General features: G+C 39.1%; 1 protein-coding gene across 1 annotated transcript in view; it reads left to right on the top strand.

Annotated features, from left to right (window-relative positions):
* The window catches only part of LOC126484135 (CCR4-NOT transcription complex subunit 10-B), a 150791-nt gene that overhangs the window by 74764 nt on the left and 50166 nt on the right, over positions 1-25861 (top strand). The window contains exons 9-10 of the mRNA XM_050107515.1: positions 3803-3930; positions 25594-25772. Of these exons, the coding sequence (XP_049963472.1) occupies positions 3803-3930; positions 25594-25772 (307 nt within the window). The remainder of the gene's footprint in view (positions 1-3802; positions 3931-25593; positions 25773-25861) is intronic.

Here is a 25861-nt window from a genome sequence, read left to right as displayed (position 1 = left end):
CCATTGATGCCACCTTCTCCTAAACCAACATCCTTCACGTACATGATCTGTCTGCAGCTGAACATTTCCTCAATCAGCCCTCACCTGATTTTAGACCTATGTCATCCTTCCTTTACCAGCAACTACTTTACTTTCAAGGGACAGACATACTTCCTATGCCAACCTTTTCATGGGTCACTCCAAGTGTGCTTTCCTGGGATCAGTAAGCCTTCAGCACCTGGTGTGGTTTAGATTCATTGATGACATCTTTGCCGTATGGACTCGTGGTGAGGCTGACCTATGAGGATTGCCCAGAAAGTATGCACCGCATTTTTTTTCTCAGCCAATAACAATGCTACAGATGCGAAATGTTACGTATGTATTCTTTGAAGTCTTCTGAGCAAGTGCGACAAGTTTTCATCACTTCTGACAGATAACATAGCTGCAGGACAGTTTCAAAACGTCGTCTGTAGGTGAAGTACATTACAAGCAACGTGCCGTCGTTGGATTCTTCACTGCAGAGAAAGAAAATGTGAGAAATATTTTCAAGCACTTGTGCAGAGTCTGTGAAGCATCTGCTGTCAGCAGAAGTACAGTTAGTTGTTGGGCATGGAGTGGGAGGTCATCAGAATGCAGTTCAGTAGAGCTCCATGATTTGCAGCAATCAGGGAGACTATCCACCTGACCTAGCCCCCTCGGACTTCCACTTGTTTGGGCCATTAAAGGATGCCATTCATGGAAGACATTTTGAGGATGATGAGAGGTGATTCACACACCAAAACAAGGAATGGTACTGACAGGGCATATAAGCGCTTGTTTCACGCTGGAGGAAGGCTATAGAACGGGATAGAGATCACATGGAAAAATAGGGTGTGTAGATAAAACACCATTCTTTCGTGTGTGTAATTCTCATTATATTCAATAAAGAATTATTGAAAAAAAAGGTGGTGCATTACTTTCTAGGCAACCCTCATATTAAAATTGCTGGAATCTCTAAATACATTCTCCGAATTGAATTTCACATGGTCCTATTCTGAATCCAATACCATTTTCCGTGATGTTGATCTCATCCTCATGGAAGACCAGACATTTTGACAGTTCCCATCCTTTCACTATCAAACGTTCCCTCTCATACAGCCTTAGTATTCGATGCAAACGAACTTGTTCGGATGCAGACTATTTACAGCAATAGACCACAATTCTCACCTCAGCCTTCACTGGATGAAATTACTCCATCAGCCTAGTTCAAAAGCAGATTTTGTGGGCCATCACATCCAATCCTGGTACTGCTGATCCCTCCAAAAATTAATTTTGGAGCAAACCACTTGTCACTCAGTATTATCCTGTGTGTTGGATGTTTTAATCAACTACTTTGAGAAGGAAGGCCATGACTTCATGAAATCATGTCCTGAAATGAGATCCATTCTGTCTGAGACTTTCTCACCACACTTAGAATAGCATATCGTTGCCCTCCCAACTCCCAATCTCTGCAATATCCCTGTCAGATCCAATGCTACTTCTGCACCCATCTCCATACCCTATGGCTCCTACCCCTGCCACTTTCCCCACTTCAAGACTTGCCCTTATGCACTCTCCTACCACCACCTATACCAGTCTTGTAGCTGGCAAAACAAATACTATCAAAGAGAGAGCAACCTGTGAAATGACATGTCATACACCGACTGTTATGTAAGCATGTTCAGCCTCTTACATTGGTGTGACTACCACTAAGTTATCAGTTAGGATGAATGGGCATAGACGGAGGGTGTACACCAGCAACCCTGTCGCAGAGCATGCTCTACAGTATGACAGTCGTGACCTTGGTACCTGTTTCACTACTTGCGGCATCTTGATTCCCCCCCCCCCCCTTCCTGCCCCCAGACACCAGTTCCTCAGAATTCCACAAGTGGGAATTAATGCTACAACATGTATTTAGTTCACACCACCAACTTGGCATTAATTTAGGTTTTTTCCTTCCACCTCAGGGTTTCTCCACAGTAACTACTTCTTCCTTCACTCTGTTTTAGTTTTCTACATCTTTCATTTTCTGACCTGTCTATCTTTCACCATCATCCTCCCACCTCTGTTACATATAATGCACCCAGGATGGAATGTAACAATATTATGAAAAGGAAAGTTGCTACTCACCAAATAGCAGGGATGCAGAGTCGCAGTTAGGCACAACAAAAAGACTGTCACAAATAAAGCTTTCAGCCAGTAAGGCCTTCGTCAACAATAGACGACACACACACACACACACACACACACACACACACACACACACACACACGACCACTGTGTGTCTGGTTGCTTCCAGCCTATCCATGGGCCATTTAGAAAAATCCTTCCTAACTATACAGAATACCAAACCCTACACCTGGACTAGATTCATTGATGACATTCAATCTGAATTGAGGGAAAGAATGCCCTACCCACATTACTCCAGAATCTCAACATTTTCTCCCCCGTTTGTTTCACCTGGTCTTCCTCAACCCAACAAAACCATCTTCCTCAATGTTGACCTTGACCTCAAGGATGGATACATCAGTACTGCTGTTCATATCAGACCTATCAACCACCAGCAATAACTTCACTTCGACAGCTACCACAAATTTCATATCAAGAGTCATGACTTGAAATGAGGAAAATCATACATACTATCGTTCCCACTCCTTCCCCCGTGTTATTCGGCTCTCACTGAACTTACGTAATTCCTTGTCCACCCCTACTCCACACCTGCTCCCAACCGCTTGCCTCGTGGCTCATATCCCAGCAATAGGACTAGATGAAGACCTGTCCCATACATCCTCCCATCACCACCTTTTCCAGTCTAGTCCATCACCTATCCTATCAAAGGCAGTCATGCTACCTACAAAATAAGCTGCAACCACTGTGCTGCTTTCTGTTTGTGCATGAAACCAACAAGCTGTCTGTCTGCTTGGATGGCCTCCAAAAAACTATGGCCAGGAGACAGCTGGACAAACCAGTTGCTGGAAATGCTGCCCAACACAATGTGCTTCACAGCCTGCGCCATCTTGAGTCCTTCCTACCAGCATCAGCTTATCTGAATTGCACAGGTAGGAACTCTCTCTGCAATACACAGGGTGTATCAAAAAGAATCATCCAATTTGGCATATCTATATTTCTGAAACTAATAAACTTCTACAATGAATTTTGTTTTTTGATGAATGGGAAACTCAAAAAGTTTTTTTTCATACCTTTTCATAGGTGTTCAATATGCCCCCCTTGAGATGCTTGGCATATGTTAATGCAGTTTTCATATTGTTCCCCCACTGCAGCAAGCATGTCTTGAGTTACAGCTTCGTCAGCTGCTGTTATGCGATGTCTCAGTTCATTTGTTGATAACAGAGGCACATAAACAGAGTCTTTTACAAACCCCCACAAGTTATAATCACATACAGTCAGCTCCAGTAAACATGGAGGCCAGTAATGTAAGGCTGAATCATTTAGCCCAGTGTGACCGATCCATCGTTCAGTAATCCTTTGATTTAAAAATTCCCACACTTCCAGATGTCAGTGTGGCATTGCACCATCCTGTATGCTGTCCAGTGGCAGCAGCCAGAGACAATGGTCATATGTGTGTATTATGATTGTGTGAATGTGTGTGAATTTTCTACTTCAGAAGAAGCCTTTTTGACCAAAAGCTCAAACGTATAGCAGTCTTTTTGTTGTGCCTGTCTATGAGTCAATATCTCCTCCATATGGTGGGTAGCAATCTATCCTTTTTGTGTATTGTCACTATCCCATCCTGGATTTTTCATTTGTTTGATTTTGTTATAATTAATCAGTTTCTTTGTGACAGGTAGCGTCATTACGATGTTCTACACTAGCAGCAGCTGCATATGTGTCTTTGTGCCTGGGAGATTTTATAACAGCTCTACAGCATAGTAGAAATTTGCTTAAACAGCCTCGTCTCTCAGGAGCACATCAGTAAGTGAAACCACAATTTACATTGTTTTAATGTAATTTTTTACAGAGGAAGTTACCAGTGAATTGATGAGAAGTATTTCACACACTTTGATTAAAATCATTGTAAATTGTTGACTGTTTTTTAAAGATCTGTCATATAAATGATATTTATTATGTAAGATTTGAACTGTTTGCATTTCATATCATATCATTTCATTTTATAGCAATCTTGCTCTATTTATAGGATGATAAATGACACACATTCTGGTTTCTGGCTAGACATCTGGCTCCAAGCTGGAGCTAGACATTCTGGCTCCAAGTCAAGTGCATAATGTATAGTGACATTAAAAAATATATTTGTGTAGCTACACTTATGACCAAACTGGATAAAATGGAGCATTTCTGGAACACAGAACTTGCCAGCGAGAAATCCAGATTCAAATCATGATCAGGACATTATAATTCAGGCTTCTGTGATTTCCCTGAATCATTCCACAAGGATGATTCTTCCCACACGTTTGTGGTCAATTTTATCATAAATCTGTCTCAGAACTGATCTACTGTTCTTTCTCTAAATGCCTGCAATCATTGGAACATTTTATTTTTGTGGAAGAGGAGGGGGGAGGAGGTGGGGAACATTAGGGTAGAAGATAATTCTAGCGAAGCTCCATTTTGTATGTAAAATGGGGGAATTTTAAACTTTGTGTTAAGGTGTAAAACACTGCTGTGCATCCACCATAGCTTAGTTACTAGTTCAGTGTTAGAGAAAATCTGTAGAAAAAATGTCTTTTACTATATTGTAGGGGATGTATTGTTGACTCAAAATTATTTTCCAACTCATAGAACATTTTCTAAATAAAATCAACAATCCAATTGCCTGTTATATATTCTTTTCTGTTTTATTGTGAACTATAAATAATTTATTAAAGCCTTGCCAAATACTGAGTCATTGATTGGCACACACAAGAAACACAGGATGTTGGAAGCTGATGTGTGACCTTTGAGAGCATTATAACTTCAACATCAGTATTTTCCAATTTTGGTTTTGTTACCTGTCCTAAGAAATTAATAACAAAAGCATATTTTGAAGGTACATTAAAATGTAATACTGGTCCTCGCATTATAATTGCTCTTAGAGGTCGCACAAGGAGTATAAGTCTCTGCCCTTCAGCATTTTCTGTATTGTTGATGTGTGTATCAGTGACTCGGTGCCTCAGATAATCAGTGAGTTGCTACCCTTGATGCTTACATTGTTTAGATTCCACCAAAATTTTGGTGTATTACATCTGTGAGGACTATTGTAGGTGAGATCTTAGAGGTATGGTCTGTCAACATGTTGTATGTACCTGTCCGCTATTTCTCTTCCAGTTGAGGGCAATAGGGCAATGCATGAAGTGTTCAGTGACTACAGTAGCAGAATGTTATTGGAAATATCTTACAAAACCAAAATAAATTCTGGTCATTTGTAAAAACTGCTAGTGATACTAAAGTTAGTGTCCAGACAGTCATGGACAAGACAGAAACTGAAACAGAATGCAGAAATGCTGTACTTCGTTTCGAAATGTTCCTTTACAAAGAAAAATGTTGGAGTATTGCGCAATTTAATTCTCACAACACTGCTAAAATGAATGATATAGATATTTGTGTCGATGTTGTTGAGAAACAACTGAAGTTTTTAAGATCAAACAAAGCTCCAGGGCCTGATGCATTCCCTCTCAGATACTATACTGAATTTGCAGCTAAGTTAGGACCTCTTTTAACCACGATCTACAGTAGGTCCTTTGAACAAAAACCCATTCCCATTCGCTCGAATAAAGCGCAGGTCCCACCCATCTGCTAGAATCCTAGAACATATTCCGAGCCCAAACTAATGAGCTATCTCAAATAGAATGACCTCCTCCATGCTAACCAGCAAGGATTCTGAAATCATTGATCAAGTGAAACTCAACTAGCACTTTTCTCACATGATATCTGGACAACTGTTGACTTCCAAAAAATATTATACTCAGTTCCACATATATACTTACTATTGAGTATGATCATATGGCATATCAAGTATTTCTTGGTAGGGAGGACACAGCGTTTTATTTTGGATGGAGAGTTTTTGACAGATGTAGAAGTAACTTAGTGTGTGTCCCAGCAACCCTTGCTGTGTGTGTTGTATATAAATAACCTGGCTGACAATATTAATAGGAACCTCAGAATTTTTGCAGGTGATGCAGTTTTCTGTAGTGAAGTACTGTCTGAAAGAAGCTACAGAAATATTCTGCCAGATCTTGGAAAGATTTCAAAGTTGCGCAAAGATTGACAAACATAAAATAGTGCACTTAACAAAATGAAAAGAATAATAACCTATGACTTCAATTTCAATAAGTCTTGTTTGCAGTCTGTCAACACATACAAATACCTAGGCATAACAACATTTGGGTACAAAATATTTGATCTAGTGCATATCTGCAACAGAGGAATGTATTTATAGAATAAAAATCTGTTTCAGTTGCTAATAGTTTTCTTAATTTATTCCACGTCTAGTTTCGAACCTTAAAGCTTATTCTTCAGGCCCCACCAAATAATTATGAAAACATAAGCAAGGATGGCTAGAGGACAAATGTAAGGATGTAGAGGCACATCTCACTAGGGGTAAGATTGATACTGCCTACAGGAAAATTAAAGAGACCTTTGGAGAAAGTAGAACCACCTGTATGAATATCAAGAGCTCAGATGGAAACCCAGTTCTAAGCAAAGAAGGGAAAGCAGAAAGGTGGAAGGAGTATATAGAGGCTCTATACAAGGGCGATGTGCTTGAGGACAATATTATGGAAATGGAAGAGGATGTAGATTAAGATGAAATGGGAGATATGATACTGCGTGAAGAGTTTGACAGAGCACTGAAAGACCTAAATCAAAACAAAGCCCTGGGAGTAGACAACATTCCATTAGAACTACTCACAGCCTTGGGAGAGCGAGCCTTGACAAATCTCTAACATATGGTGAGCAAGATGTATGAGACAGGCGAAATACCCTCAGACTTCAAGAAGAATGTAATAATTCCAATCCCAAAGAAAGCAGATGTTGACAGATGTGAAAATTACCGAACTATCAGTTTAATAAGCCATCGGTGCAACATACTAATGCGAATTTTTTACAGATGAATGGAAAAACTGGTAGAAGGCGACCTCGGGGAAGATCAGTTTATGTTCTGTATTAATATTGGAACGCGTGAGGCAATACTGGCACTGCGACTTATCTTAGAAGATAAATTAAGGAAAGGCAAACGTACATTTCTAGCATTTGTAAATGTAGAAAAAGCTTTTGACAATGTTGACTGGAATACTCTCTTTCAAAACCTGAAGGTGGCGGGTGTAAAATACATGGAGCGAAAGGCTATTTACAATTTGTACAGAAACCAGACACGTAACGTGTATCCACAGGACATGTGGCCTGTAATTGAAGAAGTGTCATGATGATCTCTCCATTGGCAAAAGATTCCATAATAGTCCCCCATTCGGGTCTCCGGGAGGGGACTGCCAAGGGGGAGGTTACCATGAGAAAAAGATTGAATAATCAACGAAAGGATAACGTTCTACGAGTCGGGGCGTGGAATGCCAGAAGCTTGAACGTGGTAGGGAAACTAGAAAATCAGAAAAGGGAAATGCAAAGGCTCAATCTAGATATAGTAGGGGTCAGTGAAGTGAAGTGGAAGGAAGACAAGGATATCTGGTCAGATGAGTATCGGGTAATATCAACAGCAGCAGAAAATGGTATAACAGGTGTAGGATTCGTTATGAATAGGACGGTAGGGCAGAGGGTGTGTTACTGAGAACAGTTCAGTGACCGGGTTGTTCTAATCAGAATCGACAGCAGACCAACACCGACAACGATAGTTCAGGTATACATGCCGACGTCGCAAGCTGAATATGAACAGATAGAGAAAGTGTATGAGGATATTGAAAGGGTAATGCAGTATGTAAAGGGGGATGAAAATCTAATAGTCATGGGCGACTGGAATGCAGTTGTAGGGGAAGGAGTAGAAGAAAAAGTTACAGGAGAATATGGGCTTGGGGCAAGGAATGAAAGAGGAGAAGGAAAAGGCCGGGAGATACGGGAAGATTTCAATTAGATTACATCATGGTCAGACAGAGATTCTGAAATCAGATACTGGATTGTAAGGCGTACCCAGGAGCAGATATAGACTCAGATCACAATATAGTAGTGATGAATAGTAGGCTGAAGTTCAAACATTAGTCAGGGAGAATCAATACGCAAAGAAGTGAGATACGGAAGTACTAAGGAATGACGAGATATGTTTGAAGTTCTCTAAAGCTATAGATACAGCAATAAGGAATAGCGCAGTAGGCAGTACAGTTGAAGAGGAATGGACATCTCTAAAAAGGGCCATCACAGAAGTTGGGAAGGAAAACATAGGTACAAAGAAGGTTGCTGCGAAGAAACCATGGGTAACAGAAGAAATACTTCAGTTGATTGATGAAAGGAGGAAGTACAAACATGTTCCGGGAAAATCAGGAATACAGAAATACAAGTCGCTGAGGAATGAAATAAATAGGAAGTGCAGGGAAGCTAAGACGAAATGGCTGCAGGAAAAATGTGAAGACATCGAAAAAGATATGGTTGTCGGAAGGACAGACTCAGCATACAGGAAAGTCAAAACAACCTTTGGTGACATTAAAAGCAACGGTGGTAACATTAAGAGTGCAATGGGAATTCCACTGTTAAATGCAGAGGAGAGAGCAGATAGGTGGAAAGAATACATTGAAAGCCTCTATGAGGGTGAAGATTTGTCTGATGTGATAGAAGAAGAAACAGGAGTCAATTTAGAAGAGATAGGGGATTCAGTATTAGAATTGGAATTTAAAAGAGCTTTGGAGGACTTACAGTCAAATAAGGCAGAAGGGATAGATAACATTCCATCAGAATTTCTAAAATCATTGGCGGAAGTGGCAACAAAACGACTATTCACGTTGGTGTGTAGAATATATGAGTCTGGTGACATACCATCTGACTTTCAGAAAAGCATCATCCACACAATTCCGAAGACGGCAAGAGCTGACAAGTGCGAGAATTATCGCACAATCAGCTTAACAGCTCATGCATCGAAGCTGCTTACAAGAATAATATACAGAAGAATGGAAAAGAAGGTTGAGAATGCGCTAGGTGACGATCAGTTTGGCTTTAGGAAAAGTAAAGGGACGAGAGAGGCAATTCTGACATTATGGCTAATAATGGAAGCAAGGCTAAAGAAAAATCAAGACACTTTCATAGGATTTGTCGACTTAGGAAAAGCATTCGACAATATAAAATGGTGCAAGCTGTTCGAGATTCTGAAAAAAGTAGTGGTAAGCTATAGGGAGAGACGTGTCATATACAATATGTACAACAACCAAGAGGGAATAATAATAGTGGACGATCAAGAACAAAGTGCTCGTATTAAGAAGGGTGTAAGACAAGGCTGTAGCCTTTCGCCCCTACTCTTCAATCTGTACATCGAGGAAGCAATGATGGAAATAAAAGAAAGGTTCAGGAGTGGAATTAAAATACAAGGTGAAAGGATATCAATGATACGATTCACTGATGACATTGCTATCCTGAGTGAAAGTGAAGAAGAATTAAATGATCTGCTGAACGGAATGAACAGTCTAATGAGTACACAGTGTGGTTTGAGAGTAAATCGGAGAAAGACGAAGGTAATGAGAAGTAGTAGAAATGAGAACACCGAGAAACTTAACATCAGGATTGATGGTCACGAAGTCAATGAAGTTAAGGAATTCTGCTACCTAGGCAGTAAAATAACCAATGATGGATGGAGCAAGGAGGACATCAAAAGCAGACTCGCTATGGCAAAAAAGGCATTTCTGGCCAAGAGAAGTCTACTAATATCAAATACCGGCCTTAATTTGAGGAAGAAATTTCTGAGGATGTACATCTGGAGTACAGCATTGTATGGTAGTGAAACATGGACTGTGGGAAAACCGGAACAGAAGAGAATCGAAGCATTTGAGATGTGGTGCTATAGACGAATGTTGAAAATTAGGTGGACTGATAAGGTAAGGAATGAGGAGGTTCTACGCAGAATTGGAGAGGAAAGGAATATGTGGAAAACACTGATAAGAAGAAGGGACATGAGGGAATGACTTCCATGGTACTAGAGGGAGCTGTAGAGTGCAAAAACTGTAGAGGAAGACAGAGATTGGAATACATCAAGCAAATAATTGAGGATGTAGGTTGCAAGTGCTACTCTGAGATGAAGAGGTTAGCGCAGGAAAGGAATTCGTGGCGGGCCGCATCAAACCAATTAGTAGACTGATGATAAAAAAAAAAAAAACAGAAACCAGATGGCAGTTATAAGAGTCGAGGGACATGAAAAGGAAGGAGTGGTTGGGAAGGGAGTGAGACAGGGTTGTAGCCCCTCCCCAATGCTATTCAATCTGTATATTGAGCAAGCAGTAAAGGAAACAAAAGAATAGTTCGGAGTAGGTATTACAATGCATGGAGAAGAAATAAAAACTTTGAGGTTCGCCGATGACATTGTAATTCTGTCAGAGACAGCAGGTGACTTGGAAGAGCAGTTGAACGGAATGAACAGTGTCTTGAAAGGAGGATGTAAGATAAACATCAACAAAAGCAAAACAAGGATAATGGAATGTAGTCGAATTAAGTCAGGTGATGCTGAGGGAATTAGATTAGGAAATGAGACACTTAAAGTAGTAGATGAGTTTTGCTATTTGGAAAGCAAAATAACTGATGATGGTCGAAGTAGGAAAGGTATAAAATGTAGACTGGCAATGGCAGGGAAAGCATTTCTGAAGAAGAGAAATTTGTTAACATCGAATATAGATTTAAGTGTAAGTAAGTCGTTTCTGTAAGTATTTGTATAGAGTGTAGCCGTGTATGGTAGTGAAACATGGACGACAAATAGTTTGGACTAGAAGAGAATAGGAGCTTTCGAAATGTGGTGCTACAGAAGAATGCTGAAGATTAGATGGGTAGATCACATAACTAATGAGGAGGTATTAAATAGAATTGGGGAGAAGAGGAGTTTGTGGCACAACTTGACAAGAAGAAGGGACTGGTTGGTAGGACATTTTCTGAGACATCAAGGGATGACCAATTTAGTATTGGAGAGCAAAAATCATAGAGGGAGACCACGAGATGAATACACTAATCAGATTCAGAAGGGTGTAGGTTGAAGCTTGCACAGGATAGAGTAGCATGGAGAGCTGCATCAAACCAGTCTCTGGACTGAAGACCACAACAACAACAACAACAACAACAAATGAGTGGCATGTAGGCCTAGGCCATTCACTCAATGGGGGTCACACCAACATCAAGCAAACACATTGGAGTGTAGTACCAGCAACCACAGCACCCGCTTCGGCAGCATGACATAGAAATGACACTGTAGTTGCTGGTCCTATCTTCCCATGCGTTTGCTTGATATTGGTGTGATCACCAATGACTGACTGGCTCAATAGCCTTCCATTTATGTTTTCATAATTATTTGGTGGCACCTGAAAAATAAGCTTTAAGCTTCAAAACTAGTTGTAGAATAAATTAAGAAAATTACTAGCTACTGAAGCAAATTTTTAATCTATTAAGTTTTGGAGATATGAAATGGAATGATAATGTAGACTCAGTCGTAGGTCAAGCAAGCAAGAGACTTCGGTTTATTGATACGACACTAGGGAAAGAGTAAGAAGACACTCTGTGAGAACTATGGAGGAATATAATGAAGGTTTATGAAAAGATAATTTTACAGAAAATTGGGAACAAGATACAACCACAATTAAGAGAATAATAACAAGGGTTTTTACCTAGAAGATGAGCTATGGGTGTCATATTTACAGCTCACTAGCTAGTAGGAAAAAATGGGGATTTGGGATGACAATGTAGTTGCTTTCACAGTTATGAAAAGGTTTACTGCGCTTTTAAAAGGGAAGGGAGATGTCAAGGTCTGGACAGATTGCAATTCAGAATCAGAAACATGTATAATGTCTGAATAGTGTAATAGTAAATGAAAAATTGAGAATGGGTTAGAATAGAGAGAGGGATTCACCATGGAAGTGTGCTCTCCCCAGTGCCCTTCAATGTAATCATGGACAACATCAGAAGGAAAGTTCACCAAGGGTCAACAGCAGATAATATGAAAATCATTGCATATGCAGATGACATGATGATTCAGGAAGAACAGCTAAATACCTGATGTAGGGTCATTGAAAAAGCAGGCACGTAAATAAGCTTAACATAAGTGAGGTACTTCAATCAGCAGGGCAAATGAAAAAAAAAGAAGGATGTAAGTAGTAATGGAAAAATTATTAGAGAAGTTGATGCTATTAAATATGTAGGAAGTAAGCTAACCAAGATAGGAAACAATAAGGAAGAAATTTCAGAGAGAATAGAAAATTGATTGAAATTTTGTTATTGTGTGTCAGACATAATTAGGGATTGGAAAATACCTACCTGAGCAAGAAACATGAGATACAAGTCATATTATCTACCAGTTTTGACTTAAGGACTGTTGGACTTGGACAAAGAAAGATCTGAGCAGAATAAAAGGGATCCTGTGTGAGACAAGAAGAGCAGGATAAGGAATGAAACTATACATTACACACTTCGGAGTAATCCTCTAAAAGAAACAATGGAGAGATATATGCTGAACTTGTTTGGCCAGATTAAGGGAATGGGACAAGAAAAACCACCAAGAAGGGCTCACAGGTGGACAGAACTGGAAGAAGACCACAAGATAAAGAGGACTGCAGTGGAAGGAAACGTGAAAGGATAGACTGTGGAAGAAAAGAGAAGATTGAAAGAGGCTCTGTGAGTGACTGCATAAACAAAAACATTTCATGAAGGTGAAGAAGGCTGTGGAAATACAATCAATCTAGACAGGAGATTGCTTACAAAACACTCATGTGACCCATCCTAGAATGTTGCTCATACGTGGGACCCATACTAGATAGGACTAACGAGGTATATTGAGTGTATACAGAGAAGTTAATAAATCAATCTAGATGGCTAGAAGAGTATTTTTGTTTGAAAGAGCAGATATGTAGTTGTTAGTATCTGACTTAGACAATGAATTTCAATTATTTAGTCCCACTATGATGGACATAGAAGAATTGTGGGCAAAATTTAAACAGATTGTTAATTGTGCCATGAAAATGAATGTGGGTAATAAGTGGATTAAGGATGAAAAAGACCGACCATGGTTTATTGACTATATTCGGAAAATGTTGAGAAAGCAAAGGCTGTTACATATTCGATTCAAAAGAGAATATGCAAGTGATAACAGGCAAAGATTTAGTAGAGATTCATGCATCTGTGGAAAGATTTACTGTACATCTACTACCACTGTTTTACCTTAGCAAAAGATCTGGCTGAGAATATGAGAAAATTCTGGCTGTATGTAAAATCGCTAAGTGGGTCTAAGGCTTCTATCCAGTTACTTATTGACCAGTCTAGGATGGCAGTTGAAGATAGCAAAACAAAAACTGAAGTTTTAAATTCCATGTTTCAGAAATTGTTCATGCAGGAGAATCAACAAACATACCATCATTTGACCATTCCACAGAGTCCCATAAGGATAACATAGTAATAAGCATCCCTGGCATAGAGAATCAACTAAACTAGTTGAAAACGAACAAGTTTTCAAGTCCGAATGGAATCCCAGTTCAGTTTCACAAAGAGTACTCTATGGCATTCGCCCTCTACTTTGCTTTTATTTATTGCAAATCTCTCACCTAGCACAAAGCTCCAGGCAACAGGGCAGAAGCACAAATGACTCCTGTATACAATGAAGGGAAGAGAACAGACCTGCAATATCGCAGACCAGTATACTTAACATCAGTTTGCTGCAGAATTCTAGAATTTCTAGAGTCAACAAATGTCAATGTCAATGAATCAGCATGGTTTTAGGCAGCACTGCTTGTGTGAAATTCTGCCCTTTTCTCAGATGACATACTGCAAAGTATGGATGAAGGGCAACAGCCAGATTCCTTGTTCTTAGATTTCTGGAAAGCATTTGACACGGTACCCCACTGCAGACTGTTAACGAAGGTATGAGGATATGGGCTAGGTTCCCAGATATGCGAGGGGCTCGAAGACTTCTTAAGTAATAGAACCCATTACATTATCCTTGATGGTGAGTGTTCGACAGAGATGAGGGTATCGTCAGGAGTGCTGCAGGGAAGTGTGACAGGACCACTATTGTTTTCTATATACATAAATGATCTAGCAGAAGGCTGGGCAGCAATCTGCAGTTGTTTGCTGATAATTCTGTGGTGTATGGCAAGGTGTGAAAAATGAGTGACAGTGGATGATACAGGATGAGATGGACAAAATTTCTGGTTGGTGTGATGAATGGTAGTGAGCTCTAAATGTAAAAAGATGTTAGTTAATGCAGATGAATAGGAAAAACAAACCCATAATGTCTGGATACAGCATTAGTAGTGTCCTGCTTGACACAGTCATGTCATTGAAATATCTGGGCATAATGTTGCAAAGTGGTATGAAATGGAACAAACATGTGAGGATTGTGGTAGGGAAGGCAAATGGTCTACTTCGGATTATTTGGAAGATTTTGGGAAAGTGTGGTTCATCTGTAAAGGAAACCACATATAGGACACCAGTGCCACCTATTCTTGTGTAGTACTCAAGTGTTTGTGAACCACAACTGCTTGGACTAACAGAAAACATTGAAGCAGTTCAGAGGCATGCCACTAGATTTTTTACCTATAGGTTTGAACAGCATGCAGATGCTATGGAGTTGCTTTGGGAACTCAAATGAGAATCCCTAGCATGAAGGCAACATTCTTTTTGAGAAACACTATTGACTAAATTTAAAGAACCAGCATTTGAAGCTGACTGCAGAAAGGTCCCACTGCCACCAGTGTATGTGTCACATAAGGACCATGAAGATAAGATACAAGAAATCAGTGCTCATACAGAGGCATATAGACAGTTGTCTTTTCTCGCTCTCTCAGCAACTGGGATGGGGAAGAAAATGACTTGTAGTGGTACAGGATACCATCCACCTCGCACTGTGTGGTGGCTTATGGAGTATGTGTGTAACTGTAGTTGTAGAAGGGTAGTACCAATGGTCACAGGTTTTTATGATTATGGAAGAATGTCATGGAGATGCTGAAGAAACTGAAATGGCAGACATTTGGAGATAGACATGGAGTTTAAACATGTGATGTGGGGTTGTGAACCATCAGCTCATAGGCCCTTTTTTTATGTATGGAACACTGAACATTCACAAGTATCGCAGCCTCCTAACACACCATCTTCCATGGATGTTAGAGGATGTTCCTATACAGACTCGGAGGAACATGTGGTACCAACATGATGGCCGTGCAGCCGATAGAGCCTGAAATACTACAGTGTATATCATTCACAAAATTTTTCCATATTATTGGATTGGACACACAAAACCTGTACTTTGGCTGGTCTGTTCCTTGGATTTGATGCCTGTAGACTTTTTTCTGTGGAGAAAGCTGAAAGACACTGCCTTCAAGGACATACTAACTACACCCGATGATATGCAACAACATATTACTGCGGCCTGCTTGGACATCTCCACTGAAATGCTAGCATGTGTGCAGTAGTCGTTGCTTACCAGACAGGAAGCGTGTATTCCCACTGTTAGTGGTCATTTTGAACACAACTTGTGATGGTCAGTTGTCTCGTTACTGGTCAGAATCCACATAACTAGTGTTGAACTTGTGTTGTTCTTTAGTGTGTGCTATCACAGGTATCCTACAAGTGTCGGTGTGGGAATTTTTCAAAATACAATATCTTATAAACAACTTGCACTAGAATCCTGAAACAAACCCCACTGACATTCAAATTTACCCTACTTTTAGTTTGTTAATGTCAATAGGCATTGTTTCATTTAAAAACTGTATGTTTGCACAAAGAATACATTTTATAAGTGTTATTTCAATCTGTTCATTGGCCAAAAACGCGAGCCCCTGATTATCCATCAATTCTGTGGAAACCACTCATCAATAGCACTAATATCTTGATCCGTGTGGCTGCCAACTTTGCTGTTTAAACAATACTGTGCACAGTAAACCTGAGAGTGTAGTCATCATTGCTTGGAAACCAATACACATCAGCAGCTTACCAAATCACATTGCAGACAGCGTGGTGGGGCAGTGTCAGCAATCCTCTAAGCTACACTTGAATCTGTAGTGTATTATACTAAGTATGCCTGACTGATAAGTGATGATATAAACTTGAAGGCATACAGTTGAAGCAGTATGGAATGACATATCCAAATATGTCATCCAAGCTCATTTCAACTTTGTGCCCAGCTGTGTTGGTCATTTTTGTTGCCCGTGGTGGCAGCTACCCCAAAAGAGTTACCCCAAAATATAATACTGTGTGACATAAGTGAATGAAAATAAGCAAAGTAGACTAATTTTCATGTCAAACAATCACTTACTTCAGATATCGTTCAAATAGTAAAAATGGCAGCATTAGGTCTTTGAACAAGATCCTGAATGGGGGCTTTCCACGACAGCTTACTATCTACCTGAACACCTAGAAATTTGATCTGTTCAGTTTCACTAATCATATGCCCAGTCTGTGAAATTAAAACATCAGGTTTTGTTGAATTATATGTTATAAACTGTAAAAACTGATTCTTACTGTGATTTAGCATTAGTTTATTTCCTACAAGCCATGAACTTAGGTCATGAATTGCACTATTTGAAACTGAGCCAGTGTTGCACACAACAGCTGGCCGGAGTGGCCGAGTGATTCTAGGCGCTACAGTCTGGAACCGCGTGACCGCCACAGTCGCAGGTTCGAATCCTGCCCCGGGCATGGATGTGTGTGATGTCCTTAGGTTAGTTAGGTTTAAGTAGTTCTAGAGGACTGATGACCTCAGAAGTTAAGTCCCATAGTGCTCAGAGCCATTTGAACCATTTTTTTGCACACAACATCCTTTATTACCAAGCTAGTGTCATCATCGAACAGAAATATTTTAGAGGTACCCGTAACTCTAGAGGGCATATAATTTATATTAATAAGGAACAAGAGTGGCCTCAAGACTGATTCCTGGGACCCCCCCCCCCCCCCCATTTGACTTACTCCACTCAGGCCCAACATCACATCCATTCTCAACACCCTGAATAATGACCTTTTGCTGTCTGTTGTTAAAGTAAGAAGTGAACCAATTGTGAGCTACTCCCCGTATTCCATAATGGTCCAACTTCTGGAGCAATATTTTGTGATCAACACTGCCAAATGCCTTAGTTAAATCAAAAAATTCTAAACCTTTTGTTTAATCCATCCAGTACCCCACAGAGAAAAGAGAATATAGCGTTTTCAGTTGTTAAATGACTTCTAAAGCCGAACTGTACATTTGATAGCAAATTATGTTATATGAAATGATCAATTATCCTTACATACACAGCATTTTCAATAACTTTAGCAAACACTGATGGATAGAAATAGATCTAAAATTGTCTACATTATCCCATTCTTGTTTTTTTAAAAGTGGCTTTACTACTGAGTACTTTAATCATTCAGGAAACTGGCCATTCTTAAAGGAAAATTTACAAATATGGCTAAGTACAGGGCTAACACATGCAGCAGAGTACTCTAATATCCTGCTATAGTCCTTCTGAGAGTCCTTCGTCTTCAGTGATTTAATTATTGACGCAATCTTCCCCTTGTCAGTATCACAGAGGAGTATTTCAGACATCAGTCTCAAAAAGGCATTTTCCAAGAGAGTTATATGATTCCCTGTAGAAACTAAGTTTTTATTTAACTCACCAGCAGTGCTCAGAAAATGATTGTTAAATACTGTACATATATCTGAGTTATCAGTAATAGAAATATTTTTACTATGAAGTGACTTTATATTGTCGAACTTGTGGTGCTAACCGGACACTTCCTTCACAACTGACCATATGGTTTTAATTTTATCTTGTGAATTAGTTATTCTATTTGCATACCACATACTCTTTGCCTTCCTAATAACATTTTTAAGCACCTTACAATACTTTTTGTGATGGGCTACTGTAGCTTGATTGTGACTACTTCTAACGTTTTGATATAGTTCCCACTTTGTTCTACATGATGTTCTTATCCCACTAGTCAGCCACCCAGGCTGCCTTTTACTGCTAGTGTCCTGTTTAGAATGTTCTAATGGAAAGCAACTCTCTAAGAGCGTGAGAAATGTATTAAGGAAAGCATTATATTTGTCATCTATGTTATCAGCACATAGACATCTTGCTACTCTTGTTCCTTAATGAGGTTTAAAAAACTCTCTATTGCAATTGGATTAGCTTTCCTACATAACTTGTAATTATATGTGACATTTTTTTGCATGCAAAACCCTTATTGCATGCAAAAAAAAAAAAAAAAGGGGGGGGGGGGGTCACATATAATCACAAGTTATGTAGGAAAGCTAATCCAATTGCAAAACCCTTTTAGTCTTGTATGAATATCAAGAGTTCAGATGGCAACCCAGTTCTAAGCAAAGAAGGGAAGGCAGAAAGGTGGAAGGAGTATATAGAGGGTTTATACAAGGGCGATGTACTTGAGGACAATATTATGGAAATGGAAGAGGATGTAGATGAAGATGAAATGGGAGATAAGATACTGCGTGAAGAGTTTGACAGAGCACTGAAAGACCTGTGTCGAAACAAGGCCCCGGGAGTAGACAACATTCCATTAGAATTAATGATGGCCTTGGGAGAGTCAGTCATGACAAAACTATACTATCTGGTGAGCAAGATGTATGAGACAGGCGAAATACCCACAGACTTCAAGAAGAATATAATAATTCCAATCCCAAAGAAAGCAAGCGTTGACAGATGTGAAAATTACCGAACTATCAGTTTAATAAGTCACAGCTGCAAAATACTAACGCGAATTTTTTACAGACGAATGGAAAAACTGGTAGAAGCGGACCTCGGGGAAGATCAGTTTGGATTCCGTAGAAATGTTGGAACACGTGAGGCAATACTAACCTTACGACTTATCTTAGAAGAAAGATTAAGAAAAGGCAAACCTACGTTTCTAGCATTTGTAGACTTAGAGAAAGCTTTTGACAACGTTAACTGGAATACTCTCTTTCAAATTCTGAAGGTGGCAGGGGTAAAATACAGGGAGCGAAGGGCTATTTACAATTTGTACAGAAACCAGATGGCAGTTATAAGAGTCGAGGGGCATGAGAGGGAAGCAGTGGTTGGGAAAGGAGTGAGACAGGGTTGTAGCCTCTCCCCGATGTTATTCAATCTATATATTGAGCAAGCAGTAAAAGAAACAAAAGAAAAATTCGGAGTAGGTATTAAAATCCATGGAGAAGAAATAAAAAGTTTGAGGTTCGCCGATGACATTGTAATTCTGTCACAGACAGCAAAGGACTTGGAAGAGCAGTTGAACGGAATGGACAGTGTCTTGAAAGGAGGATATAAGATGAACATCAACAAAAGCAAAACTAGGATAATGGAACGTAGTCAAATTAAATCGGGTGATGCTGAGGGGATTAGATTAGGAAATGAGACACTTAAAGTAGTAAAGAAGTTTTGCTATTTAGGGAGTAAAATAACTGATGATGGTCGAAGTAGAGAGGATATAAAATGTAGACTGGCAATGGCAAGGAAATCGTTTCTGAAGAAGAGAAATTTGTTAACATCGAGTATAGATTTAAGTGTCAGGAAGTCGTTTCTGAAAGTATTTGTATCGAGTGTAGCCATGTATGGAAGTGAAACATGGACGATAACCAGTTTGGACAAGAAGAGAATAGAGGCTTTCGAAATGTGGTGCTACAGAAGAATGCTGAAGATAAGGTAGGTAGATCACGTAACTAATGAGGAGGTATTGAATAGGATTGGGGAGAAGAGAAGTTTGTGGCACAACTTGACTAGAAGAAGGGATCGGTTGGTAGGACATGTTTTGAGGCATCAAAGGATCACAAATTTAGCATTGGAGGGCAGCGTGGAGGGTAAAAATCGTAGAGGGAGACCAAGAGATCAATACACTAAGCAGATTCTGAAGGATGTAGGTTGCAGTAGGTACTGGGAGATGAAGAAGCTTGCACAGGATAGAGTAGCATGGAGAGCTGCATCAAACCAGTCTCAGGACCGGAGACCACAACAACAACAACAACCCTTTTAGTGTTGAAGTTTGTGCATCATGGTCTGAAAGGTCATCCACCCTTTTACTAACAGAATGCCCATCTAGTAATGAAGAATGAATAAAAATATTGTCTATGGCTGTGCTACTGTTCTCCTGCACCATAGCTGGAAAAAGCACAATCTGCATCAGATCATATGAGTTTAGGAGATTTACCAACATCCTTTTTCTTGCACAATCATATACAAAATTAATATTGAAGTCAGCACATATAACTAATTTCTGGTACTTCCTTTATAGTGAACCAAGAACCCTCTGTAGCTTGAGCAGAAATGCTCTGAAGTCAGAGTTAGGGAACATATAAACAACAACAGTTAGAAGTTTAGTTTCATTAAATTCAACTGCCCCTACACAACATTCAAATATCTGTTTAGTGCAGTGCCGTGATACGTCTGTGGACTCAAAAGGAATACTGTTTCTTACGTACATGGCCACTCCCCCACTCCCCAAGGAACTCCTTGAGAAACAGCTAGCTAATCTGAATCATGGTAAATGAAGCCTCTGAATTGTTCTGTTTGTATATGAACTGTTTACCATCCAAGTTTCACATCTGTATGAGGCTATGCTCCAGACTAATACATATAGAAAAGACTTCCTAACATCTTGTTAGTAAATTTCTCTTTCCCATACATACTTTTCTTGTTGTTGCCAGTCTGCATTTTATATCCTCTCTACTTTGGTCATCTTCAGTTATTATGCTGCCCAAATTACAAAACTCAGCTTCTGCATTTAGTGTCACTTTTGCTAACATAAATCCTCAGACTCACCCAATGTAATCCAGCAACATTCCATTTCCATCGTTTTACTCATGTTGATATTTATCTTATAACCATGTATATAGTTTAGGAGTGATGGTAACAACTCATCAAACAGTAGAGGCATGGAATTGTCAACAGGAACATAAACGCATAAACGAGTCTGAAAGTTTGTTAGCTAGAGGACACACACACACACACACACACACACACACACACACACACACACACACACACACACTTGACATTTAGTTAATTAGTTAGTACGTGTTCCACTGATTAATCTAGCGCTAACCATTATGAATTGGAATGTTTCAAGTCCATAAGAAATGCACACATGAATCAAGGGCCTTATTATTATTATTATAAAGCTTAAATTTTTATTACCTACTCCATTCCTGTAAATGGCACAAAATGCATGTATTATACATATAGATTTATTTATTCCTATTCAAGAATTCATCTATGGTGTAGAAGGAGATGTCAAAGACATATGATTTCAATTTATTTTTGAAACTATTACTGCTGTCTGTCAGGCATTTTATTTCATCTAGTAATGAATCAAAAAGCTTTACAGCAGCATATTTTACCCCTTTCTGTGCCAAAGATAGGTTAAGTAGAGGGTAGTGTAAGTCTTTCTTTCTTCTGGTATTATAATCATGAATGTCACTGTTGCTTTCAAACTGGTCCACCTTGTTGAGGACAAATTTCATTACTGAGTAAATATACTGTGAGGCTGCTGTAAGAATCCCTAACCTTTTAAACAGGTGCCCACAAGATGTGCAACTATGAGCCCCACACATTATTCTAATCACTTTCTTTTGAGCAGTGAAAGCTTTTATCTTAAGTGTTGAGTTACCCTAAAGTATTATTCCATATGATATCAGGATGTGAAAGTATGCAAAGTATGTTAGATTACTAATTTCTGTATCTTCAAAATTGGCAATTATTCTGATTACAAAAGTTGCTCAACCTAGTCACTTTAGGAGATTCAAAATATGAATTTTCCAATTTAGATAGTCATGTATATGTACACCCAAAAACTTAGCATGCTCTACCCTGGCTACTGACTTCTATTGATGTGTTATATTTATTGAAGGAACTGTACTCCCTGTAGGAGAAAATTAGTACATGTGTTTTTTCAAAGTTCAGAGCAATCCCAGTCTTAGATAGCCAATTAATAACTTTTCCAAAGACATTATTTGTATCATTTTCTATTGGAGATTCTTTGACTGGATTAGTAATTATGCTTGGATCATCTGCAAACAGTGTCAGTTTATCATCTTGTTTCAGATAAGAAGGTAGGTCATTCACATATATTGAGAACAGAATAGGACCCATGATTGAACCCTGTGGAACACTTAATGTAATTTCACCCCAGTTAGATGAAGTGGCAAACTTCCTTAAATCACTTAAACCATATAAAGAAACTTCTTGCTTCCTGTTCTGTAGTTACAACTTAAACCACTCATATGCTGTTCCATTTCTACTATAGAATTGTAATTTCTGTAACATAATGACATGGTTCACACAATCAAATGCTCTGGATAAGTCACAGAAAGTTCCTGTTGGTGACATTTTACTATTTAAAGACTCTATTATGTGGACAGTGAAATTTTATATTGCTGTCTCAGGGGAACAGCATTTTTGAAATCTGAACTGTGATTTACTAAGTATCCCATTACTGTTGAGATGGCTAACCACTCTTAAGTACATTACTTTCTTGATGATTTTTGTAACTACTGTAAAAATGGATACTAGCCTGGCAGTCCTGGAGTTGTCAGTACCTCTACTGTTCAGTGAGCTGTTTTACTTTTAAGTTATTTACACTCCACCAGAACTTTCCTTTGCTGTGTTTATCTTATAACCTCCTTTCAATACACTATCCATTCTGTTCAAGCCCAAGTTATTTGCAGTCTGTGACAGGATTACAATGCCAGTTAAATTCCCTTTCCAAATTTCTTCTTGGTTTTCTTCACATGGTGCTCAGTGTACAGATTGGAAAGCATCTTGGACAGGCTCACTCCATCCTCAACTACTGCCTCCTTTTCATATCCTTTGACTCTTGCAACTGCTGTTTGGTTTCTCTACAAGTCATGGATAACGTCTCATTCCCTGTATTTTATCCCAGCAGAATCTCAAAGAGAGTATTCCAGTCAACATTGTCAAAAACTTTCTCTAAATGTACAAATGCAATAAATGTACGTTTGCCTTCCTTCAACCTTTTTTTTTGGGATAATTGTAATGTCAATATTGTCCATGTGTTCCTACATTTCTCTGTAATCCAAACTGATTATCTCAAAGTTGGCTTCTGCTAGTCCTTCCATTTGTCTATAAATAGTTATCATTATTTTGCAACCATTTTATTAAAATGATGGTTGAGTAATATTCATACCTGTCTGCACCTATCTTCTTTTGAAATGAATTAGTTACATCCTTCTTGAATTCTGAGAATGCTGATTCTGCCTTACATATATTGCATACAAGATGGTGTAATTTTATTGTGGCTGGCTTCCCAAGGATTTCTGTACCTCTGAGGTAGTACTGTCTACTCCAGGACCTTGTTCAACTTTGGTCTTTCAGTGATGTGTCAAATTCTTCCATATCTCTCATCCCATCTTCATCTACTTCCTCTCCCCTTTCTATAATGGTATCTACAAGTTTATTTCTCTTATGTAGCCTTTCCTTATATTCTTTCCATCTTTCAGGCTTATGTTCTTTCCTTAGTACTTGCTTGCCATCTGAGCCCTGGATATTCCTGCTGTTTCATCTCTTTTCCCATAGGTGGCATCCATATTTCCCATAGTCAGGCATGCTTCGACAGTTTTCCAGTTCTGCTCTATCCATTCCTTGCTTTGTCCTGGTGCACTTCGTGCCAATTTCATCTAGAGACATCTGTATTCCCTTTTGCCTGCTTCATTTGATTCATTTAATACTTTCTCCTTTTGTCAATTAATTTCAGTATCTTGTGTATTTCCCAAGGATTTCTTGTGATAGTTGTTTTTTTATCTATTTGAGTATCTGCTACCTCTGGTTTACCATCTCTCAAATCTCCCCATTCATCTTCTGTAGCATTCCCTTCCCCTGTTTCAGTCAATAGTTGCCTAATGACCCTTCAACACACTCAGCCTCTCTTTCTTTCAACTTGTTCAGTTCTCATATCCTTAATTTCCTACCTTCCTGCAACTTTTCTTTATTTCCTTCCATCCACTTGATCTCAGGCCTGAATAATATATTTTTAGTTGACAATAGTATAACTCTTTTCTTATGTGTTAACACTTTACTTTTCTAATCTATAGAGGTTTCTCGACAATACCATATGTTGCTGATCAACACTTGTTTGTGACTCCCTAGCATCACATTGTTCAAAACTTTGCTGACATCAGTGGGCAAGTAAGCAGTGTTTTAAAGGATGGCATGAGTGTTATCTTTTGTCATTGATAAATTTATGTGTGTTATTGGAGAGTTGTGGGTGGCATATAAGTAATGGATAGAGTGAAGGTAACAATTCAACCGTAGTTGAGGTTCTGAGTGGTATAGAGACATAAAGAATGCTGTTTGTAGGCCTTCAGACGATGTTCTCCTTCAGAGCTATCTTGTACGGATTGCACATAGGTATACATGTGTATGGCTTCGTTGTCTCAGCCAATTGCATTGTACAAGCACTGCATCTCTCACCCATTCAAGATACAGTGCTGCTGTTATGTTGTTGTTGAGGACACTGTAGCCATGCAGGTATTTCACTATGTGAGCATCTATATTCTGTACTAGTTAGCTCGTAAGGGGGATTCATACAAAAGCTCAGCAATATTTTCAGTCTTGTTTATTTGCTCAACTGTGTAGTGAGTTGTTACCTTTATATCTTCCGTAATGTATATATATCTAACAATGGTACAAATGAATCTGGGATATTTCATTGTGGGTCCCATTGCTCTCTGTCTGCAAATATGAGTGATTGTTCATTCTCAGGTTACTGGCTTAATCTTTCCTTTCTAGAGGTGCTGTGGGCCTAACAATTTCTTCCTAGAAATTATTCATATTTCTCTTCAAAATGGTTCAAATGGCTCTGAGCACTATGGGACTCAACTACTGAGATCATCAGTCCCCTAGAACTTGGAACTACTTAAACCTAACTAACCTAAGGACATCACACACATCCATGCCCGAGGCAGGATTCGACTGAAGCGCCTAGAACCGCTCGGCCACCAGCGGCTGGCATATTTCTCTTCTCTGGTGCATTAAGTGCCATGCCATTATTATATCTACATCACCCACTTGTAATGACCAAACAGCACCTCTAAGCTGCAGTTCAGCTGCAAAGTTATTGCCACAGTGAATGTGTGTTCAGCACTGACAGATCTATGCTACATGATTCCATTTTATGGCTGGGCATACCAGTGAAGAGCCCACCTTTACTTCTGTGTATTACTTGGACAGTGTTTCCAGTGTAAACAGTTCTAGTCACGTCATTGTTCTGAAGATATTTAATGCCTGAAGTAAGAGAATCTACAGATAGATATTGCAATAATGCATAATTTTAATTAAACAGTAGTATGCAAATTTACCATTATCATAGGAATGTAATTTTTTAAAGTTTCTTTAGAGAGTTTGTACATTTATGTACAAGCAGTGAGAGTGGAATGACGTGCATACTAAGATAAGTTATTTGTTTCCAGATAACCATAGCAGATAAACAGTATTATTATATTAATCAATACAAATTGTTATAGTGTATTATACCTGGCTACTTTCTTTTCAGATTGTTGGGGCATCTTTACTGTGCAGAAGCTCTTATACTTCTCGACAAGATTTCTGAAGCTGTTGAACATCTGCAGCCAGACTGTGTGAAGGATTTGTCCCTTATTTCACCAGCTGTAGAAAAGGAAGGTGAAAAGGATAAATATGATGTAATGACTGACCAGTCAAAACCATTAAAACGTAAGTTGGAATGTTACAGCAGTACCTGTAAACGTCCATATCAATAACCTAGGAAAAGTAACACAGCTTTTTACTGGGGTACTTCAGTA

This window comes from Schistocerca serialis, chromosome 6 (genome assembly GCF_023864345.2).
Source record: "Schistocerca serialis cubense isolate TAMUIC-IGC-003099 chromosome 6, iqSchSeri2.2, whole genome shotgun sequence".
Taxonomy (NCBI): domain Eukaryota; kingdom Metazoa; phylum Arthropoda; class Insecta; order Orthoptera; family Acrididae; genus Schistocerca; species Schistocerca serialis.
Note: the sequence above shows the minus strand (reverse complement) of the source record. Positions and strands in the feature narration are given on the sequence as shown.